Source organism: Cottoperca gobio, chromosome 5 (assembly GCF_900634415.1).
Source record: "Cottoperca gobio chromosome 5, fCotGob3.1, whole genome shotgun sequence".
In the NCBI taxonomy this organism is placed as follows: Eukaryota; Metazoa; Chordata; class Actinopteri; order Perciformes; family Bovichtidae; genus Cottoperca; species Cottoperca gobio.
This window is the reverse complement of record NC_041359.1, coordinates 23294378-23317837: the sequence shown is the minus strand read 5'-3', so window position 1 is coordinate 23317837 and position 23460 is coordinate 23294378. Positions and strand designations below refer to the sequence as shown.

At 39.4% G+C, this 23460-nt stretch overlaps 1 protein-coding gene and 1 long non-coding RNA gene across 2 annotated transcripts; both read left to right on the top strand.

The window, feature by feature from the left end:
- Nucleotides 1-80: 80 nt before the first annotated feature.
- On the top strand, nucleotides 81-22028 carry LOC115008423 (immunoglobulin-like and fibronectin type III domain-containing protein 1). The gene is made up of 23 exons (XM_029432030.1): nucleotides 81-276; nucleotides 3880-3961; nucleotides 8515-8634; nucleotides 9408-9550; nucleotides 10015-10114; nucleotides 10262-10306; nucleotides 11969-12002; nucleotides 12132-12315; nucleotides 12418-12531; nucleotides 12621-12789; nucleotides 12888-13160; nucleotides 17034-17158; nucleotides 17306-17447; nucleotides 17616-17909; nucleotides 18026-18322; nucleotides 18667-18846; nucleotides 18973-19101; nucleotides 19183-19491; nucleotides 19797-19882; nucleotides 19966-20158; nucleotides 20234-20530; nucleotides 21283-21609; nucleotides 21701-22028. The coding sequence occupies exons 2-23, from the start codon at nucleotides 3913-3915 to the stop codon at nucleotides 21703-21705; spliced, it is 3615 nt and encodes a 1204-aa protein (XP_029287890.1). The 5' UTR covers nucleotides 81-276; nucleotides 3880-3912; the 3' UTR covers nucleotides 21706-22028.
- On the top strand, nucleotides 14184-16943 carry LOC115008426 (uncharacterized). Its single transcript, XR_003832288.1, has 3 exons — nucleotides 14184-14210; nucleotides 14611-14718; nucleotides 16303-16943. It is a non-coding gene; the product is annotated as an uncharacterized LOC115008426 (long non-coding RNA).
- Nucleotides 22029-23460: the final 1432 nt, after the last annotated feature.

The following is a 23460-nucleotide window of genomic DNA, read 5'->3' as shown; positions in this document are numbered from 1 at the left end:
AGAGGTATTTAACCTGCTCTCTGACCCACCCTTCACTTTTCCCCCTCTGTGCTTCACCGCCCACCCAACCTCCAATGTCTTGGACTCACCACAAATACAAAAAAGCCTAAACAGCTTTTGGCAGTCACAGGGTCTAAGGCAGTAGAGGAGCATCAAGCACAGACTTGCACGCTGCTGGAAGGATCTATTACTTTGAAAGAATTAGGCGAAGGCACAGTGTGACCACACTGCTGCCTGAAAGGGAACAGAGCTGAGAGCACTGAGGACTGTGAGCAGGTAGGTGGCCCTCAAAACGAAGGCAGGCTGGATGAGAAAATGTGAGCAGAGAAGAGAAAAGGATTACAGTAAGCCGAGTTCTTGTAAGTCAGCCCCTGCGATAAAAACACAAAGTGTACCGTCACTGGAGACGTCAGCACTTTGAGAGCAGGTGCACAAACAGGTGCAGTAAATAACCCTAAATCGTACATACAAGTGTGTAACGTATACATGCGTCGTGCCGCGCTTAACGAGCAATAACGTGACTTAAGAGAACATAGAATTTTATGTGCTATCTCATTTTAGTTGCTCAAATTACAGAGTGTGTAACCGTGAATATCATGTAATTCTGATATTCCTTGTACAGGATTTAGTTACACAGAGGACACACATATTTGGTGTTGGTGCATGAAATCACTTTAGTGAGGCATGCAGGCTTCTCAGTTTGAATTTCACGGTTTAAAATCTGGGAAGCTGGATCATAGCGGTGAGGTCAGAGCTGTGAGGTTGTCGGGTGATGACTAACTTTAGATGAAGGTATCAAATCGATATGCAGCCTGAGATTCGGAGTGCTGCGTGAAGGGTGTGGGTTGGATTTTGGCAGAAAATAGGATTTTTACATTAAAAAGAAAGACACAGGACTGTGGTTGCTACTGTTTCGCACTGTAGTCGTTCTCTCTCTGTGCTCGTGTCTCAAGCACAAGCAGAATGTGTTTTTGTAAAAAAGGAACGATCTTCAATGCAGTCAAGCTTTATAGATCTGAGAAGGACACAATCAATTTAAGAGATGAGGCCAAAAAGTAATTGAGAATAAACCCAGACCGATCAAAACATGCTGCCACACGTCACACGTCTAAGACATATACTGTATGTAGCAACTTGTCAGGCTTTGATCAAATGAGCAAATCAACTGGGACGTAGATTTACTCATTGCCGCTCATTTGACACCAAAGGGCCTTGTGAGTTACACAGCCGAAGACACTTTCTGTCTCTAACACTCTGCTGCAGTCAGTGGCGTGTGAAGAAAATGCAGTGAGGGACATTTGAGAAGCTACCAGATGCCATTTCAATAGTGTGTGGTCAGTGGTGCAGTCATCTGCAGTGGGTTACTGAATCCATGAGACATGTCACGTACTACTGACACATTAGGCATAATTTGTTTGTCTGCTGTGCAGCCTCTCTCATCTTTATTTCTTTTTACAAACTTTAAACAACTCTAAATAGCTGGCATCTTCTGAAGACTGTCACTGTACAACATGTCATTCAAGGGATTAGTGGTGTTTTACACACGCAAACAGGAGATTACAGACAAAACATCGCAGGGGTGGGACGATGCACGGACAGCTGAGGAAGATCACACAAAGTCACGCACGTTAGTGACGAATCAAGCGGGGTTAGTAACGAGACAAACTGTCCAAAATACGACAGGAGCAAATAATTACCACGAGGATCTCTTTTAATTAAGACCTTAACTTCATAAATGATATTTATATCACATTACTTTCTCCTTTATGATCGTGTGTGGAGGAAATAACAGAGTGATATGCAAACATAGACGAGCGAAGGTGACTATAAACTCAAGAGTTGATGAGCTGGATAGATTTTCTTTCCGCTACAGCGGTCCAACATTTCAGATCGTCTCTAATTTTAAGCTTGGTGACTTGTTTTGTTGCCTGCAGTGACAGCCGGCCTGCCTACATACCGGCGAGATGTAATGTTGTTATGCTCTTATTATTATTATTTTTTAAAGCAACAGAAGTTTTTACTGTAATACAGCCCGGAGCACAAATGTTTAAAATCTCAAGGACAGTGACTTGGAAAGATGCTCAGAAGCTATTGACAGTTATTTTGTCTTCCACGTCACCTCCCCTCCAGTCACATTTAATTTGATCCACATGAGAGCCTCAGACAAACTTTAAAACTATAAATGCAATGAGCTAAAATGGCAAAACTATTCAGTGAGAGGGAAGATGATGCAAAGGGCCTCCTGCCAACATGTCTCCTGTTGCAGCCTGTTTTTATATTACCATATGTGTTGTGTGGTTCATTTTCAACATCCAGCATCAGCCAAGATCGCTGCTGGAGCCAGAACCTTTCTGAACATATGCCGGAGTACAGGCACTTCTAAAAATAAAACGCTTACTTTACAAGACTGCAGGTTGTACTTTCAGAGGGAAATAAGGACAGACTGTAAATATTTAGATTTTGAGGTGAAATGTGTGTGTGTGTGTGTGTGTGTGTGTGTGTGTGTGTGTGTGTGTGTGTGTGTGTGTGTGTGTGTGTGTGTGTGTGTGTGTGTGTGAGGTCGATATAAAACAATATCAAATGCCCATTTATCACAATCAGTTGCATCAGCTCAGCAAAAACGACTATAATATAATTTGACAATTTTATTCAGAGCTCTGCCAGACATTTATACGAAAGACAATCTTCTCTTTTTAATGAAAAGAATAAAAAATAGACCTCCTGCTGCTATAAAGTGCCACATTTCTTACATACATATTTGTATTTTATCAGTCAAGGAAATCTGTATATTGGATCGCTGATTGAATCGATATATCCACCATCATCATGGATCATTATAACCCTAGTGTTTAGTGAAATAATGTCACGAAGAGAAGTCACACTTTCACAAAGCCAGACTCTCCTTTCAAAAGAGACATTTCAGCCTTTCGACTGTTTTCCATTTGTTCAAAGCCCCTGGAAATCTGTTTTCTAAAACAGCTTGTAATGCTGAGCAGTTGGGTTTTACATGATCACATATGAGCAGATTATCTGACGTGTTGAGTGTCACAAACACTTAAAGGAATAGATGAATAGAACATTTGAAGCCCAGTCTTCAGGGGCTTTATTAAAGGTTGAGAGGAGTTGGAGCATGAAATATAGAACCCTTTAGTAAACCAGGCACAATATGTTTTTTATCTATTAAATTAGACAACATGAGCATGTGCACAAAAGCAAGCATTAAACACAATCCTAATAATAGATAGTTCAAGAATGGGAATTATCAAATTAGGTTATGCAAGCAAAGACACAAGTGCAAAGTTATTCACAGTGTGCACTAAAAGCAGAATTCAAACAGGACTCACCTCCTCAAATCTTTGTTCAGCTGCAAAGTAATAATGACAATAATATTAATTTCCCAAATATAACCGCACCTACTTTAAGTCCCTGTCCAATGAGAAGGTTTAGACGTCTTAACTTGAGTCATTAGGTCACATTTTACAAGAACAAAAAATAGCAATGGCATAAAGTGATGTTTCATAACCTCGGGAGTGGGAGGCTATAGCAGTGGCAGCGTGAGGATTTCATAACTAAGCCTAAGTCTTCACCCTGATTATTTAGGGCTTCAACAAGTTCCGACTTAATTAACACTTGGCTCCTAAGGATTCCTGGGGTGGACATTCACAGTGACTGTAAAAAACACTGGCTGCTGCCTCTTACTGACTGGTTAGAGTAACTGCAGTGAGCTTTAGAGAAATACCATCTGAGCAGTTCAGAACAGCTGAATAAATCCATGAAAACCTTTGAGAAAGTATACGTCTGACTGAATATCGCCGATTATCAATGCATATATGCCGTGCTAAATATTTCCTCTTGTATCTTCTGTCTTTCTCGCTGCAGAGGCTTCTGAATCAGCACGAGAGGAAAGACAAGATGTGGAAGAGGTCAAAGGTGACCGATCAAACTGCCGCTGGGCAGGCGGGTAAGTGCAGGGTGATGATAGTTCAGTCAAGTGTTTGCATTGCAGCTGTCTCCGCCTGTATCCCCCCCCCCCCCCCCGCCCCCATCTGAGGAAGGATGATGAACAGGATGCATTTGACTTACACAACTCATCTTTATACAAAATAAAGATTCATGTGAGAACGCGGTCGAGAAATATAAAAACATCGCAAGACAAGAAAACCCCTGGGAAGCTTACCGGGTCAAAGGTCGGTGTCTACACGATGCATATTTCTTGGAGGACGTGGAAGACATCTGAAAACTGCTGAATGATGTTAAGGGCTGAACATTTCTGCTGAGAGAAAAAGAAGATAAGCCCCCTGAGAAGAGAAGCCCTCCAAATATTATTCCTGGTTTTGCAAGAAAGCTCAACAGCAAAGGAGTTCTTCTCGTCAGCGAGGACACAGATGTGACTTTTCAATGGAGGCTTTTTGCCGTCTAAAAGCAACAAGTTTGAATGAAGCTCCGACCACATCATTCATCGCCCTCTGTTTTCCTAAGGATGTGATTTATAAAGATGCGTGTCAAAACAAATCAACGCAGAAGCTCCGAAGATGAGATGCAAAGGATGCTGCAGTCACTGAGCGAGAGCAAAAGCGAAAAATAAAATCTCCTCATGACTTAAAAGAAATCAATAAAACAATACTAATAATACAGCTGCTTCTAAACGAGGATGATCAACACATTCATCAGTCGCAAGCCCCTGCCAGGATGGAAAATTAGATTGTGTCCTTGTTGGATAGAAGACCAAATGAAAGGCATTTTAAAACTTTATTTTTCTACAAGTTGCTTTTCCACAGTCATTACTTCTCTCGAGCTCGGCGCAGGAGTCGTCCTGAGATGTCAGCCATGAGAAAATACCGGTGCGAGCTTGAAGTTAAGTCTAACCAGCAACTGCACAGCACAGCTATGTCCATGCTGCTGTAACAACATCTTGCTCACATGCTGTATATTCTGTCTATGACTAACCATCGTCTGTCGTGTGATGTGTGCCTAAGTTGTGTTCTGTGTTTGTGCTTCCCGTTCCTGGGTTATACTGTATATTGTGGTGTTTTATGTTTACTGTGTATATAATCCTGTCGAAGCTCCACCTGCCATGGTGCTTTCGTCAGGATGAATATTTACCTGTCCTGTTCCCTCTTCTACTGTCACGTTGAGTGTTTAGTCGACGATGCAGAGGGATTTCAACCGGACGACAAAGGTATGCGAGCAAAAAATCAAATTACACAAACGACTCACCGTCCGTAAGTGCATGACTCCACGTTGGGTGAGTTGCATGTATGGTGTGGTCTTCATCACGCCTCGAAAGGTGTCATCCCGAAATGGATGATTCAACTTTCGGTGTCGCAACGGATGCATTTCATTGTGACATTTTAAACAAACCTCTAGCAACAAGGCTGTCGTGGATTTCCATGTGTCTACTTAAGCTTGTAATTTAAAAGGGAAAATGCCACTTTTAAAACACATGTCCGCATGCTGGTTAGTCCTGTTCAGTATGTTGGCACAGTTCAGTCTCAGTAAGTGAACTTGCTGTACAGGGACGAGGAATTATCTCTCTCTTCAGATCGAACTGACTGACTGACCAAGTGACCCCTTAAAATCACGCAAATCTTTACGCTTGAACATAAATAACTTGTAAAACTTAGATAAATATTGATAAACTGCAAAGCGCAATCATTTGGAATCAGTAAATAAAAAAAGACTTCAGGTATTTTCATACGATGAACACCCAGGCAACCCGAGTCCCCACTTTGAGTTACCCTTTCTGTGCTCCCTTGAGATTTACGGCCTTTTCATGCCTGACCCTCATGCTCTCCTCGGCTTCACTGTGACGACCAGGACTGTCACAGACGCAAAATTGCAATTTCTATGATCCTAGCAGTTCAAAGCAGGTCCAAGAGAACCATGTGCTGTCGAGTTAACACAGAACATTGAGGTCTCCAGGTAATCAGCTGGAACGACACCCGTAACCCCTGAGAGCCCTTAAGCCTCACCCAACTCTCGATATCTTTTTGCTTTCTTGTATTACTTTGACAATTGCTCTGAGGGAATTTGCGGCAACACAAGTACACAATACCCCAAGGCATCACATCATAGACGCCACTTGTCTTTCTACGTTAACACCGGCATGGAATTAAATAAGAAAGCTTTTAGTTCACATCTACAAAAAGGAGAAACAGGGGAGATATTTTCACTAAATCTCAAGAACACGCTGATTAATGTAGTCAAGGACAACAACATCTAATTACATTGAGACAAACAAATGAAAAGGGTTCATCATTATTTACTGGAAGTGCTTTACAGCTACATATTAGATGAAGAACTGTCCTCACGGCCAACAATGGCGACAGGCTGAAGCTGCATCGAGGAGAATAAACACAACAACATTGGGAATGTGTCGGTGAGTCGCTTTTAAAAAGCTTATCAATCATTCATTCTTTCATTTATTTGGCAGGACGAGCCTACAGTGTAAAGCACCTTAAAGCTTACACAAAGCCATTTCAAAGTGCTTGTACAAAACATGAAATAAGAAAAACACGAATGTTAAAAGGTAAACACAAAGAGGAAAGTGCAGCACTCAAGCTCACGACGTAACTAGACATAACTCAACATGCATAAGGTTCATGTCGGAGATGCACTTCTATAGATACATTTAGTGCAGAATAGAAACGAGTGAATAACAAGGAGTGGGGGAGACTTTAAATAACCTTCTGTACTGCTTTCAATCCAGTGGTTGAAACTACAGAACGTCTGCTTCCAGGTTCTAATTAATCCTCATGAAGTCAACAAAGGGAGAACATTAAACAAAAAATAAATGGAGAAAAAAAAGCATTTGGGAAATTGAATTAATTTAAAGCAAGGACGTTAAAAAGTCCTCCAGCGCAACTGTATTAGAACAATGATCAGAGCAGTTCAGTTGTTTCCAGCCACAGGCCTTTCAGACGAGGGAAAGCTTCAGCTTCAGTGATTGTAAGCGAAGCACATGCTCGTCCATCTAACGAAGGGTTAGAAAGCAAGATATCAAGAGTCTGGTGACGTTTGTGGATGTAGATCGAATATGCTTACATATATATGTATACACATATATATATATATATACACAGCATTTATCCAGCACGTACTGTAACTCGTGTTACATCTGCTGAGGACTACAGTATCCTTATGAGTCTTTATGCACTGAATCTATGCCAATTATACTCCAAAAATGACTTTTGATGACCCGTGAAATCAATGCCCGGCTGAAAACATAGCTTTAACTGCTGTTCTACATTAATAGGCTAATCGATATTTCCATGTAAACAAATTTGCTTTTACTGATGTCCGCGTCATCCTTTGCGATGTCAGCGCTCTGCCACACGCAGAAGATGCTGCTCTGCAGCTCCCGCCGCAAGCACTTTACCTCAAATGCGCTTAAGACTGCAAAACGCTGAGGCACCCTGCTCGTTTCTCCTCACTGAAACTACATTCTATAGTTTACTGTCTGCCTATTGCAGGTCTTTCATGCCAAGAGAAAATAATTAAAGATCCCTGGACCAGCTGAACCCCTGTGATCGGCATTCAGTGATGCCAACCCTCGAGATGGCTCTGGGTTAGTCCATATTGGTACTCTCAGGTGTTTTGGACTTCTGCAAAGCACTTCAACCTGCTTCACTGCATAATTCTAGAGTTTTAAATGACTTAAAGAGTTAGTTGGACTGATCATTGGTGCCCTGATGACCTCTAGAGACGGCAGAGGACACAGAAAACATGTGGCCTTTCTGTTTAGACTGAGCTCTGCTAGAAATAAGAATAATATATAGGACTGTACCTTCATGACACATGAGACACATTCCCTTTGGGAAGGTTTCTGACATTGGACCCTACTGTTAGTCGTACAGTACTGCTTCTTATGAGCACAGAATAGTGTCCGAGCAAAGCAACACACATGAGACGTCAGAGTAAATCAACTTGTTCTGTGCAACAAGAGCAGAAGAATTGTTGCAAAATACGAGAACAAACTTTTGACCAGGTCCAATTTAAGGTGGCATTGAGGGTTACGCTAGTTTAGTAGAGAACTTGTGTATCTGCGTAAGTCATCCCTATTTACTCGTCAGTTTATTCAGTAAATGCTACATATTCTAAAATAAATGAAGAGGATTAAGCAATCATAACAATACTGGATTGATTCGTCTTTTCTTTCGTCTTTATAAATTTGATTTATTAGCGTGGCCTTTTAATCTCAAAACATGACGCTTTCACTTATGTTTGAATGTGACCGTGTGAAGTTTACACTTAACCACTTTGTGTTTGTCTGGGTTTAGATTTCTATGTTCAATTTTGAACTAAATCTGAATACAGTCTTTGTAAGCCTTTCTTAAAAGAAAATCTTTTTTCTGTAAACATACTGTACTTACTCAAGTTCACCGATTTACAGAAGTGGCTCCGCAAAATAAGTCATTAACAGTTTCATGCTTTGATGTTGGATATCCTGTATGTTGTGTAACGTGTCCCCACTATTCACTAAGCTTGTCTAATTATTGATATTTCTTTGATCAGGCATCAAGAAGAAGTCGAAAGTGCCCGGGGTCATGATAACGCAGTTTTTGGAGGAACTTCCGGAGGAAATGACAACTCCAGATTTTACCCGCAAACCCATCGCTCTGACTATACAAGAGGGTAAGTCTTCATGTCTCTGAGAGATGGACTCAAATATATCTAAAATTAAATAAAATAAAATATATCTAAAATAAAATAAAATATATCTAAAATAAAATTAAATATATTTAAAATTAAATATATCTAAAATTAAATAAAATGTAATATATCTCAAATTTAATTTAATTAAATAAAGTAAAAAAAAAGTAGAGTAGAAAGTAGTCTTATTTATATATATTATTTATATATATATATATATATATATATATATATATATATATATATATATATATATATATATATATATATATATATATATATATATATATATTTATTTATATATATATATATATATATATATATAAATAAGACTACTTTCTACTCTTCCATCAAAATTTTGTTTTGGACAATAAAAAAAGGCAATTAAGCAACATGTAAGAAAGATGAGAAGCTATCCTGACCACACTCAATATGTCTAGAATACATCTGTCATTATTTAGAGTTAGAACAATAAAGTTGCATCACATGTAGTGACATGTGAAAAATAAAAAATAAAAAAGAGGAGCACATACCCACAAATGATAAAACATGGATTGAAAATGTAAATTGCACTTCACTTGAATTCTTGAAATAATAAAACATGTAAAACAACATCTTCACCAAATGTACCAAACGGAACAATCTAAATACAATGTTTGTTTATTTACATGTGGGTTATGTGCCGTGTGTCGGCCATCTTTACCGATGAAATGATTTGTCACTAATAGAGAAATCTTAATTTTATCCCGTGCCAGGTAAGGTTGCCATCTTTAAAGCCATAGTAGTGGGCACCCCGACACCTACTATAACATGGAGCAGAGCAACCGGAGATTTGATTTTTCACCCGGAACTCTGCGTGCAGAAGTATGACGACATATCCCGCGAACACACCATTGAGGTAATCTGCGAGAAACCCTAAAGGCACAGTCACATTATGTTTCCAATCACCGAAATGTTATCCCTACTCGACCGCAAAAAGGGTTTCTGATGTGGAAAATAAAGAAACATTGATCAAAGACTGTAAACTGTGTAAACAGAGAGCAACACTACAATGTGATAATGCACTAAATATTGAGAGAGATAGAATAATTACTCCATTTTCAAACCCAGAGCATCTGTCTCTCTTTTGACGGAGCAAGCACATCCGTTCGGTCAAAATTGATGAACCCTGACCTGCGAATCCGCTGGAGTTGGCTGGTGACGGCAACAAACAGGAAACACATGCTTGAACTGTCAATTGTTCGGGTTTCAATTGAATCAAATAGGAGACCGACCGGAAATGTAATGTGACGATGTCTTTAGACGCAAACTGCTTTGGGTGATAATAAAAATGCCATTAACTCTGTGTTTGCATTTCCTTAGTTTCCTAAGGTCTCTGGGGAGGATGCCGACACCTACAAGTGCTTTGCCACCAATGAATATGGAAGGGCTGTCTGCACTGTTGTCCTCAATGTTATTTCGGGTGCGATCCTTATTATTCTTTTGAATCGCCGTGTTTCTTAAGTGTGTTATATTATAGTTGCTTTCTACATCCTCTTGATAAGTTGGCACATTTGTATTGATTTGTGAAAAACAGGGAATGAAAATTAAGATGATCGTTTGTTTACAGTTGGATTCTCTAAGACCAAGGAACTTCAAAAGAAACAAGGAGAAGGTGAGGTGTCGAGTACGTCCGTCTCAAAGTTTCAGAATCGTACAGCAAGATAGTTTGTGTGTTGTGTCTGTAAGGTCAAGGCTAACCATTTTAAGGCCATAGTCATCACAAAAACAGAGCTCTTATAAACTGTCCTCGCGCCTGTCAGACACAAATCGCACTCAGTATGAGACAAACTAACACGGCAATTAAAATCACATTTATCACATTTAAAAAGAAAAAGACATTCTTCGGGAAGTGGGCATCCAGCTGAGTACAAAGATGAATAGAGGTTGATGGTTTTCATCTAAGCCATCAATACTTGGAATGAAGCAGCAGCTCAGTTCCCCTGAGCCTATATATTTTCATAGCAACATGACATTTTATTCATTAATTGGAATTATTGGGAAAGATCTTCCTGTCATGGTGCATCTGTTACATCAGTGCAGTGCCACTGTGCGCTGTGTCACTTGACACATTAATGGCTGTCTAAGAAAATGACAGAAAAGTATGACTATCAGCAACCAGAATCATGTTAAGCGGTATAAACCCAACACAACGCTCACAAGCTCCGGGACACACACCTGGAGGGTTTGTGATCCACGTTTCCGCTCAGTTATTCCAGGTTTCTGTGGCCTGAGCATCGATAAGGACACGGCTTCATGTAATGTTTGATCATTCAGATAATAACATAAAGTAAGATTTTATTTGGGAATAAAAGAAGACTCTGTGCCGTGCCAATTAGATCCGATCAGACACTCTCCTCTACTAGTTTTATTTTAATAAAAAGAAAACAATTATATGGCTCTGATAGTTTAAAACATTTACAAGAATGGTGTAAGGAATGTGGTTTTCCGGCAGGAGGGTCGTTAAGTACGGCACAGATACGGAAACTAGGCATGATTTCCAATGTTATTTTATACTATTTTAATTATGCTATTTTATACCATTTAATTCTGCTATTTTATACTATTTTAATTCTATTTTATACTATTTTAATTCTGCTATTTTATACTATTTTAATTCTACTATTTTATACTATTTTAATTCTGCTATTTTATAATATTTTAATTTTACTATTTTATACTATTATAATTCTGCTATTTTATACTATTTGAATTCTATTTTATATTATTTTAATTCTGCTATTTTATAATATTTTAATTTTACTATTTTATACTATTATAATTCTGCTATTTTATACTATTTTAATTCTGCTATTTTATAATATTTTTATTTTACTATTTTATACTATTTTAATTCTGCTATTTTATACTATTTTAATTCTGCTATTTTGTACTATTTTAATTCTGCTATTTTATACTATTTAAATTCTTCTATTTTATACTAATTTTAATGATTTAATCAACACTGTGATTATTGTACTGTAAATGCTCTTATTCTGTCTAATCTTGTACTAATTGTTATGTTTTTGCTGTGAAGCACTTTGGGCTGCAATTCTTGTATGAAAGGTGCTATACAAATAAAGCTTATTATTATTATTATTATTATTATTATTATTATTATTATTATTATTATTATGGAGCTTTAATCAAACTACTATATATGTACACTGTCAATGAAGTTAAATGGAACCTGCTTGTCTTTAATACTAATGTAAAACACAAAGCATGATTATATATATTCAGCGATGGACTGATGTTTTTCATTATGGTTCCCCAGAGTCAACGGACTTCAGAAAAAAGCTTAAAAAACGGTGAGTGAAATATTGTTAGAATAATGGTATGTTCTTGATGAAGGTTATTCCTTTTCTACGAAAGTATGAGATCGATTATTTAAGGGAAAACACGGTATGTGGGGCTTATTAAAATGTCTCTCTCTACAGCAAAGACGATGGAACACGCGAGGAAAAGCCGATGGAGACGGAGGAGAAGGTCTGGGAAATCCTCCTCAGTGCAGATAAGAAAGACTACGAGCACATCTGTGCCGAGTACGGTATCACAGACTTCCGGCGCATGTTGAAGAAACTCAGTGAAATGAAGAAAGAGAGAGAGGAGGAGATTGCAGAGGTATGGGGCCCTTTTGATTATCCTTTAATTCTATTGTAAGCACGTCCAACTGAACATCTCTATACGTCACTCGTTAAATAAATGTTGTTATTTCTACTGTAGTTTGTGACACACATCAGCACACTGAAGCCCATTGAAGTCAGAGACGACGACTGTGCAACCATTGAGTTGGACATGGACCTCAAGGATCCTTCTAGCAAAATCTTCCTGTACAAGGTGGGGGGCATTGACAACTAACTCCAGTATTATCTTGCTGCTATTCATTATTTATTATTAATATTGTCATGTGACCATAAATTCTGCAGAATGGCGTCATGATTCCATTCACCAAAGAAGACAGCGAAGCGTTGAAGCATAATTTGAAACAAGTTGGCAAGAAATATGTATTCACGATTAAAAATCTCGGTTCAGAAGATGCTGGACTCTACTCAGTGGACGTTGGCGGCGTCAATGTATTCTCCACAGAATTTAAAGGTAAGATGTTTAGGAAATAAATGGGACAGATTGTTGAAATGAAAATCTTCTTTCTCTGCACCTTTTATTCTATTTTGTGTCTTTATGTAATCCCGCAGTGCCTGAAGTCGACTTTGCTGTCAAAATCAAAGAGGTTAAGGCAGAAGAACGAGAGGACGCCCTCTTCCAATGTGTCCTCACTGCACCTTTGAATGAGGTCAACTGGTTTGGCAAAAGCGCTGCGCTGACAAATGATGAGAAACATGAAATCACTGTATCAGAAGACAAGCTCATCCACAAGATGATTGTGCGGGACTGTATGCCTTTGGACGGAGGTATCTACGCTGCTGTGGCAGGAATCAAATCCTGCAATGCCTGGCTTATAGTTGAAGGTGAGAAAATTATTTTTTATTCTTCATGCAGTATGAAATGCAATTACATGCATACTTACAGTCTGTATATAGTATACCTTGAAGATGCTTTTCCCTGACACAAAGAAATGTGTTGAATACTGAATTTAATACAATTTAAATTAATACATTTTCCTATATTATCTTTTATAGCTGACAAGGATCCTGCCAACAAGGGCAAGAAGGCAACTCGCAAAGCTACTATGGCCGGAGGCGGTGATGACGAGGAGCTGTTGAAAATAGCTAAAGAACAACAGGAAAAATATCGGAAAGAAATGGAAGAAAAAATAGAAATTGCCAAGAAGGCTCAAGCTGAGAGAGAAGTTGTAGACGCAGCTGCCCAGGTGGAGGCTGAAGCAGCTAAGAAGAAGGCGGCTGAAGACAAAGCTGCGGCTAACGCTGAGGCTAAGAATGCTGCAAAGACAAAGAGGGCAAAGGATGCAGCTGCAAGGAAAGCCGCTGCTGCTGCTGCTGCTGCTGGTGGTGCTGCTGGTGGTGCTGCTGGTGGTGCAGCTGGTGCAGCTGCGGGAAGAGCAGGAGGCGTCGGGGCTGATGGCCAAGGAGCTGGAGCTGGTGGTGCAGCTGGTGCTGGTGGTGCAGCTGGTGCTGGTGGTGCAGCTGGTGCTGGTGGTGCAGGTGGACAACATGGAACTGAAGCTGGAGCTAAAGGTGGAGCTGGAGGTGGAGGTGGAGGTGGAGGTGGAGCTGGAGCTGGAGCTGGAGGTGGAGCTGGAGGTGGAGGTGGAGGTGGAGCTGGAGCTGGAGGTGGAGCTGGAGGTGGAGCTGGAGGTGGAGCTGGAGGTGGTGAAGGTTTGGAAGAAGATTTTGAGGACGATTCATTTGAAGATTCTGATGAAGAAAATGCGGGAGAAGGAGCGGGACGTGAAGCTGTAAATGGAGCGGGAGGTGGAGCAGGAGGTGGGGATGGAGAGGGAGGAGAAGGAGGAGAGGGAGGAGAAGGAGGAGGAGGTGGAAAAGGAGGGAAACGCAAGAAACTGAGAGATGGTCCACTTGTTCCAGATACAGTGACAGGTAAGAATATAATTCATATTGCAATTTATTGAGATTTAACAACAAATTGCTTTTAAGAAGGTCAGAATCAGAATACAATATAAACGTCTTTATAGGGCAACGTCTTTCCTTTTGAATAACTATAAATAGAAAATATTTGTATTTTGTTGTAGTCTCTATTTTTACTTTCGTAAAATATTCATTATAAAAGTTTTCTTATGTTTAATTAATATCTTTAATGAACAATCAATAATATTTTTATGAATAACTTTGAAACTAAAATTTACAAAAAAGGAACTGATGATGATGTTGCTCAGATCATGCAGGATGAATATCAGTGTGTCAGAGTCAATCGTTAAGTCAACGTTAATATAATGTGTATGACATTCTGAATGAAGTTGGACCTTATTATCACTAATAGGAGATAGTAATGATAACGACACCACAAATCAACAAGGTGGGAAGTCTGGGAAAAAAGGAAAACGTCCCAAAAAGAAAAATGTGGCGGTTGAAGCTGAAGCAGTCGTTGGTAAGAGATGTCGAAGCTGCATGCTGTAGGCAACTTACTGACTGAAGTCATTGCGGAATGAAAATGACTTCGATATCACAACTGGAGGAAATTCCAAACTGTGATGCAACCGCTTTAACAATAATTGTATATAATATATAAGTATATACAATTCTCCGTTTTGCCGATCTTACAATTAGCTAAAAACTCCACACAGCCGAGGTGAATTTCAAAACAAAAGCTTAGAAAGGTCTCGTTGACTCTCAGGGAATTTACTTTGTCTAGTAAGTAAAAGATTGTAGCATGGGTTCAGTGTTATGTTTATTAATTCTTGAACCTTGAAGAGCCTTAATAAAATAACAAAATAAAAATACAATAGAGTTTAGTTCGTGTGCCTCTTCTGAGAATCAGATAGCGGTATAGCATATGCTATGCTGAATTCTCCTCCATCTAACCCTTTACTTAAATATGGATATATGTCTATATTTGTTATCTGTGTGCTTTCATGTTTGTAGACTCTGTTGTTATAAATACCTCGTTTAATTCATGTGACAGTTTGTTATGTTAGAGGGTAAAACATGGAAAATGGTGAAATAACTAGATTTACAGTAATTAAGATGAGAAAATAAAAAGTGTCTGTTCATAACAGACACTTTTTACAGATATACTGTTAAACAATTAATCATTTCATAGACTACAATTCATTTTAATGATTCCACTAGATAAAAAATAACCATCAGTACTTTTGTCACTGGTATTACCCCCCTTGTGTATTTATGATACCATGTATCCATGTAACAATTGATACTTTATAGCAAAACGAAAAAAAAAGAAAACGTAGGCCCTTAAGTTAATTAAGTCACTTCTCATTATGGAAGCCATCTTGAATATCACCTTTTCCACCACCTTCTTCTTCTGTATCGGAGTTAATGTTTGTTATTCCTGTTGTTGCTGCTGATCTTGTTTTTATGTTCCATGTTGAGGTTTAATTGTTATTGTTTTCATTAATGTTATTTGTAAGGCATATCCAACAGCAAATGAGAAACATTGGATTGATGGTAATTACGATGATATCCCCTAAAACTGAAAAATAAAAAGAAACAGAAGCGAGTGGTGCCAGTGGTGATAATGGCACCGGGCCAACGCAAGGCTCTGATGAATCTGCTGAAAATGGTGAGCGTGCAGCCGGCGGTGAGCCAGCAGTAGCTGCCAAGCGTTCAGGCCGCGCACGGAAAGGCCCACTGATCGTGGAGAAAGTTAGTGGTAAGATTACTGGCGCTACATTAACCGCTGCATGGGAAGCACTGTCTGATAAAGTCATTTGACGAGCAGATGACTTTTCCAGTGGTTTGAGGGTTAACACAAAACGCGTGTGGCCACTGAGCAGAATCATGTATTCGATCTCTAAATGGTTAAAACACCTTTTAGAATGATCAGTTCAGCGGGAGAGTGGATTTAACCTTGAGAGTGCTTTTAAGAAATGCTAATGCCAATTTAACGCACTAATGGTTGTTGTCTATAGTGGCCAATATGAACCAAAACATACTGTAGTCTTATGTTTTGTGGACAGCATTGATTATATAATTGTATTTCTATGACCTACAGGTTGGATATCAGCAGAATATGTACGTGTCAACCGACGTCTATTTTGTACTGTTTGCAAACTGTGTGTGTGTGTGTGAGTAATGTTTAACTGCACCTGTGCTCTGTGTTAACACTCTTGCTTGCCTTTTTTTTAAAATGTTGATTCAGGATGAGTCGGTGCTTTGAGGTTAATTATTTAAATGACGCAATATCTTCAATAGTGTAGACACACTCTTACGTAATGTGAAGATGGAAGAGAACCCAAGGTGACTTTGGAGGATGACCATGCCAATGACCAAGGAAATGTCTTTCTTTTTGAGAGCGTGTACTTCTTTGAAGAGTAACATAGTGAAAGCCTTCGTGATGATATTCTTATGAGCTTTCAAGTTGAAGATGGCCTCTCCCAAACAAAGCAATCAAGCTGCTACCCAAGAAGACATCTTTATCAAGTCCCTTACAAACCTGGATTATATAGTCTCTTCATTTTAACATGTTAACATTCAACAGCTCAAATTCAAATCCGACTCACAGCCCTCTCTCTCTCTTTTCCTGTCTATCTTTGACTGTACTATCAATAAAGGCAAAAAAAAAGCCCAAAATAATAATAAAACAAAGTGTCATGTTTGATTGTGAGGTAAGTGTGTACACTTCCATACATGGATGCATTACAAAAACTTGAAACAACAAGTTGTACGCCAGTGTCAGCTGTTGGCCATGTGCATTCACTAACTTACTGGTTGATGAATCCTCAGACCCAGGCGTTCACTTTCATGCCGGGCTTTCTGACTGCAAAGCCATTGTTGGAGAAGCAGCAGAGCTGGAGTGCAAAGTGAGCAGGGAAGACTGTGAGGGAATTTGGTTCAAAGATGGAGATGAGGTAAGCCCAGGGTCTTAATGGGGTTATTATGTAGCAGCTTTGATGCTGTTGCAGTGATATAGCCATATAGGAATTGTATTCATGTACGTGAGAGCTTCAGATGAGACTTCATGTTTGTGTTACAGTAATTTGTTTTGCTTTTTCCAGATTAAATCCTCTGAGGGTATAACCATTACAAAAGAAGGAACTTTCCACAGGCTGAAAATTCACAAAGTCACAGAGGAATTCGCTGGGAAATATAAATTTGAAGCAGATGGACGGAAGACAGAGTCTTTGATTGTTGTTGAAGGTACAAATACTTTTCTTACAGAAATTGCTCATAAGCATACTGTCGTGGTCGTGATGCAAATGGACTTTTAAGAGTACTTTAGATTACTCTAAAGTTTATCTTAAGTACATTACTAGGAAGCGTACGACTAACTCAAACATATACATCTGTATGGTTTTACCATTGTAGATCCACCCAGATTTTCTACCGCGGAACTGGAAGCGTTTAAAACTCCAGTAACAGTGAAAAAAGGACACAAAGCTTCCTTCAAACTACCTTATGTTGGACGGGAACCTATAAAGATTCAGTGGTACCTTGAGGGTGAAGAGCTTTCGGAGGAAACAAATATTAGGTTGGATCACTCGGATGGCTGCAGCAGTCTGCTTCTGACCAAGCTGCAGCGCAAGGACAGTGGAGAAGTGAAGATTAAACTCAAAAATGAGTTTGGCACTGTTGAGGCCTTCAGCCAGCTTGTTGTACTGGGTATGTAGTGTGTGGACATTTACAATAAGTGGCCTACAAATGATTTATTTTGTTACATTTGAGTTAAAGTTTTCAGCAGAGATTAATATTCTACATGCTGCTTTGCTTTCTGGCAGATAAACCCACTCCTCCAATGGGACCCTTGGATATTACTGAAGCCTCCTCCTCAGTAATTGACTTCAAGTGGAGGGCCCCAAAAGACAGCGGTGGCTGCAAAATAGACAACTATATCCTTGAAAGACAACAAATTGGCCGCAACACTTGGAAGAAGGTGGGACCGATTGGTCCAGAGGCCACATACAGGGACTCTGATGTAGACCACGGCAGGAAGTACTGCTATCGCATCAGAGTGGAGACTGAAATCGGCACCAGTGAGCTGATGGAAACTGAGGACATTCAAGCCGGAACAAAAGGTAAACTCAGACCAATATTATGAAACAGTGTTATCTTACAAATAACACTTTTTACAAGGCTATTGCTACCTTTTTACCCTCCTTCCTCCTGTGAATGAATTGTCCTGTTAGCGACTATTAGAAAATAGAAAGAAGCTCAGAGGGCTTTTGTTACTGCATAGCGGTAGCATGTTCCTGCTTGCTAGCACGTTAGCCGTTATCTCTCCAGCTACAGTAGTTCTTCAACTAGCCGTGTAAGTAGTCCCTACATCACCAAGCCTCGACTTGGTGATATAAGCAAACAAATTGTTGTTGCATTTTTGACAATACAATGACTTACAGATCCCAATCTTTTCTGTCTATAGCATACCCTGGTTCTCCATCTGCACCAAAGGTTGTCACTGCCTTCAAGGGCTGCATCAAGCTCTCTTGGTCTCCTCCATCTAACACTGGAGGAACCAATATTCTGGGATACAACCTTGAAAAACGCAAGAAGGGCAGCAACCTGTGGGGCCCAGTCAACCCACCTGATGGGATGATCCAAGGTTACTCTCTTATTCATACATCAGTTCTGCTTGATCATTTTGTGACAGCCTGTTACGACACACAAGTGAACGTCTAATGATGTATTGCTGTAATTCCTATACTGCACATGTGCTTTTTCTACACAGGTAAAGGATACGAAGTTAAAGATGTGGCCGAAGGCATTGAGTACGAATTCCGTGTGTCAGCAATCAACAACTCTGGAGCGGGTGAATTCAGTACACCATCTGAGTTTGTGTTTGCCAGAGATCCTAAAAGTAGGTGGACATTTAGAAGCAGTCATAAACACTACATACAGCTTACAAATTGCAGCACTGAATATGAATCGTGTGTTACAGAGCCTCCTGGTAAAGCCATAGACTTTAAAGTGACGGATTCCACCTACACTAACCTGTCCCTGGCTTGGACCAAACCCAAGGACATTGTGGGGGTTGAAGATGACGCCAAAGGATATTTTGTGGAGATCAGGCCCGCAGCGAACACAGAATGGGATCGCTGCAATTCAAATGCACTAAACATGACTTTCTATACAGTGAAAGGCTTGAAGTCAATGGCCATGTACTGGGTGAGAATCATTGCTACTAATGACGGAGGAGAGGGAGAGCCACAGGAGCTGGATAATTACATCCTCGCTATGCCCCCTCCTGGTAAGAAAATCACTTCAAAGCTACTTATGTCAAACTGTTTCAACAATAATTTCAATTTTGTTGAATTACAGTGGTGGGGCTATGTTTGGATCAGTAATTAATCCTTTTCTAGGTCAAATGAAGAGCACAGACAATTGCAGCAGTACTGCATATTGTACTATAACTTAAAAGATTATTAATATGTTTGCATTTTTGCAGTGGAATTGTTTCATTTGTCTGGTTTGCCCTTTATCCTTAAAAAGGCAATTCTCAACGTCAAAATGAATGACGATAAATGACCAACTTTCTGCCTGTTCTTCATCTAGTGAGACCACGATTCACAGATGCCAAAATCAAGAGTTTCATGGTGGTGAGAGCAGGAAATTCTGCACGATTCAACATTAACTTTGAGGTATGTTAGGAAGTGATTAAGATGGCTCGTATGGTGATCTCATTTCATCCTCTGACAGAATTATATTTTCACATTATTTGCAGGCCTCTCCTTGGCCTGAGGTCATCTGGCTGAAAGATGGATCGCCAGTGTCTAAAAAGGTGACCCTCAGCAATGCAGAGGCAACATCCCAGCTTCTTATTCCTTCCGCTGAGCGCTCAGATACTGGAATCTACACCATCATTGTCAAGAACATCGTCGGCCAAGAGTCATTCAGTATTGAAATTAGAGTCACAGGTGAGTGTGGTAAAATACTGTCCAAATATTCCATATAGCTGTAGATTAATAACACACTTTGTGTCTGAACTGCAGATGAGCCGAAGCCACCAGGTCCTGTGGAGACAGATGAAAACGTGCCTGGCACAGTGACCGTTTCATGGACCGCATCTCCAGATGAGAAACGTGACGACAGGCTGCATTACATGGTGACTAAGCGCGATTCATGTAAAAGAACATGGAACACCATTGCAGATCGCATCTTCAACAACAGATTCACGGTCTGCAACATAATGCCGGGCCGAGAATACCAGTTCAGAGTCTATGCAAAGAATGACATGGGTTCCTCCAAACACTCTGAATCACAAAAGTGGCTGATTTCTGCCAAAAAAGGTATGTACATGCTTATGACTCCCTGGTTCGTCTAATAACAGACCAACATCTGTGTTTGGAGAGGAAATATGTGGTTAATATGCAAGTACTGTATTTGCTTAAGCCTGTGTCTTGGTGAAACACACAGGCTTAAGCAAATACAGTACTTGCATATTAACCACATATTTCCTCTTCAAGGCTGCAAGAAACTTTCTTCTTTATGCATCTTTTCATAACAATGAACAAAGATTACATCGCCAAATGTATCGATTGGGCCAATATACAGTATTGTTTCTGTATGCTGTTATAACTTTATTTGTGTGCAGTGCAATCTCTATATTGAAGCCTATAAATACAACTAATATATATATTTTTTTTTTAATTGCCGCATAGGTCAGTACACAAAATGCAAACACATTTTAGGGCCAATACAACAAACCTTTAAGCCTCACTATCAGTCTAAAGATCAAGCCTTTAACATTTCTGTCCTTGTGTGAAGAGTTAACAACAGTCGGTCAATATTCAGTCGATTAATCTGGCCGTTATGTTGGTCATCTGATCATCATTTGATCTGATTATCACACAAAATGAATGATCTTTGAGATATTTTTTATAGCTCTCCACAGATATTTGATACTCCAAAGAAAGCTTTGCTGCATCATCATAAAATAACTTCAGTATATAAATAGGGCCTGTACATTTCTAATCACACGGTGTTGAAACATGTCTTCCAATTTTAATTTGATGCAATGCATATCTACTTTCTTTTCCAGAAAAGTTCACCGTGCACGTGCCCGAAACAAAGGCATGTAATCTTGAGTGTCCTCCCAAGTTCCTTGTCCCGCTGAGAATGCACACCGCTCCACAAGGGTACGAATGCTACATGAGCTGTGCCATAAAAGGGGATCCAACACCTCATGTGACATGGCTCCGCAACAATATCAGTCTGAATACCAACACTAACTACTTCATCTCCAACACCTGTGGAGTCTGTTCTATGCTCATATTGAGGGTTGGACCTAAAGACACCGGAGAGTACAAGATCATTGCAGAAAACTCTATTGGGAGGGCAGAGTGCGCCACCAACCTGACAGTCAGAGGTAAATCAGAGTCATAAAGATGCTGTCACTATATTCTGCATTGACCTTTGAAATCTGAAACTAATAACTGCCTTTTGTCTTTTTTTCCCAGACTAAATGATCACACTGAAGATTGTAGAATTAAAACGCTTACAGGAAGTTGATATTAGTATTCAACACACACCATATTTAGAGTTCAGCTAACCCTATCAAATGTAGAATGAATGATTATTTAATATTGCCTGTGATACTTTCTTTATAGTTTGTTAACTATTTGACTACAATTCCTATACATGCTGACATTTATTCAAAGGTAATCTCACAATAAAGTCTAAGGCGTAGACATTTTGCTGAAGAAAAACAAAAAAAGCCAGAATTGTGTTTTGTTTGTTTGGATTTTTAACTTTGCAATCTCAATAAAATGGGAGCTTGAAATACTAGTGTGCAATCTGACATATTTTTTAATATGACCTGCATGTCACTTTGAAAAACAGTTTACAGAAAATGCATGTATATGTATAAATACTTGTATGTGCACATGATGATCAACTTGAGCATCTATGGCAGCCATGGGCCTTGACATAGCAAGCAAGTATCAAAATTCATACCACTTGTTCACCTCCATGAAACTTTATGTGAACAATTTATGTCCAAGTCTTCTTGTATTACCTCTCTGAGCATATTTCTTTAGAAGGTCATACATTGGATCAAGTTTAGAGTTACTGAAGAAGAGAGTTCAACAGTTGCACCCTGGGTTAAAACATGTCTGACCAGTGCAGGATGACACCTCTCAGTTTCAAAGTTGAAGTTCTTATTACAATGTTAAAATATATGCCACTAAGTAACAAGATATTAAAAGTATACGTGAATGAGGTTTTCGCTTTTTCCGTTTGTTTTTCGTCCGATATGTCCGGAGCAGTGTCAATAAGGAAATAAGAACATTCATGCAAACTGTCACATTTTTGGGACAGACGTTTGGCATTATGGTCCAATATTTCTAAAAAGAAATTGTACAAATGTTTTAAAAGAACTAATGCAAGGAGCTAAACACATCTGCATTGAAATGACACTTACCTCTTGTTAAATGTTGGGATGACAATCAGGCAGCATGTTCAATTAAGCTAATGGAGAGGCAGCTCAGCCCAAAGCGCTTCTCATGAGACTTCCCTTTTCAATAAGCGCAGCCAAAAGCACCCTGCTGCAGTTTAGGAGGGAGGGATTAGCAAGCTTCACTCCTGCATTTCCTCGGGTGCCCCCTTTTCAGGAACCTATAGCACTTGCTTGATGCCAAAGTGCATATGAGTAAACCTATACCCAGGAGCCACAGGGAAAAGGCAGTGGGTTAGGTTGCTCTCAGTGTCTGTGAAAGACTTTATTGCCTCTCAAAACGAAGAGCCCACACTCAAGAATCAGCTGGAACCTGGCCGGTAACAGACAGCAGAGAACAGCAGCTCACTTGAAGAAAGTAAGTACATTTACCAAGCAGTGAGAAATGTCCAAATATGGTTGGATGTTTCATTAAAATGTAGCTTCAGTAAACCAATTTAAGTAAATATGTGTGGTATGTATGCTAATCTGACACTAGTTTGCATAGATCTGTATATAAACCTATAAATGGTAAAGAGATCGCACTAAATTAGTTCAGTATCTCTAAAGATAACAACAGATACAGAGATGTAATAAAATGGTTTATGACACATTGAATGGACTAAGCTTGATGAGAAATAACACAAACAGGAACATGGTGACGAAAGATCTCAATCAGACTAGAGAGCAGGGACTTGAAGTACATTGCCAAGCTTTAATGTGATATTTTAAATCACCAAAAACAGACAAGTAAAAGTATATGATCTGCCATTAAATGCAGCTCTG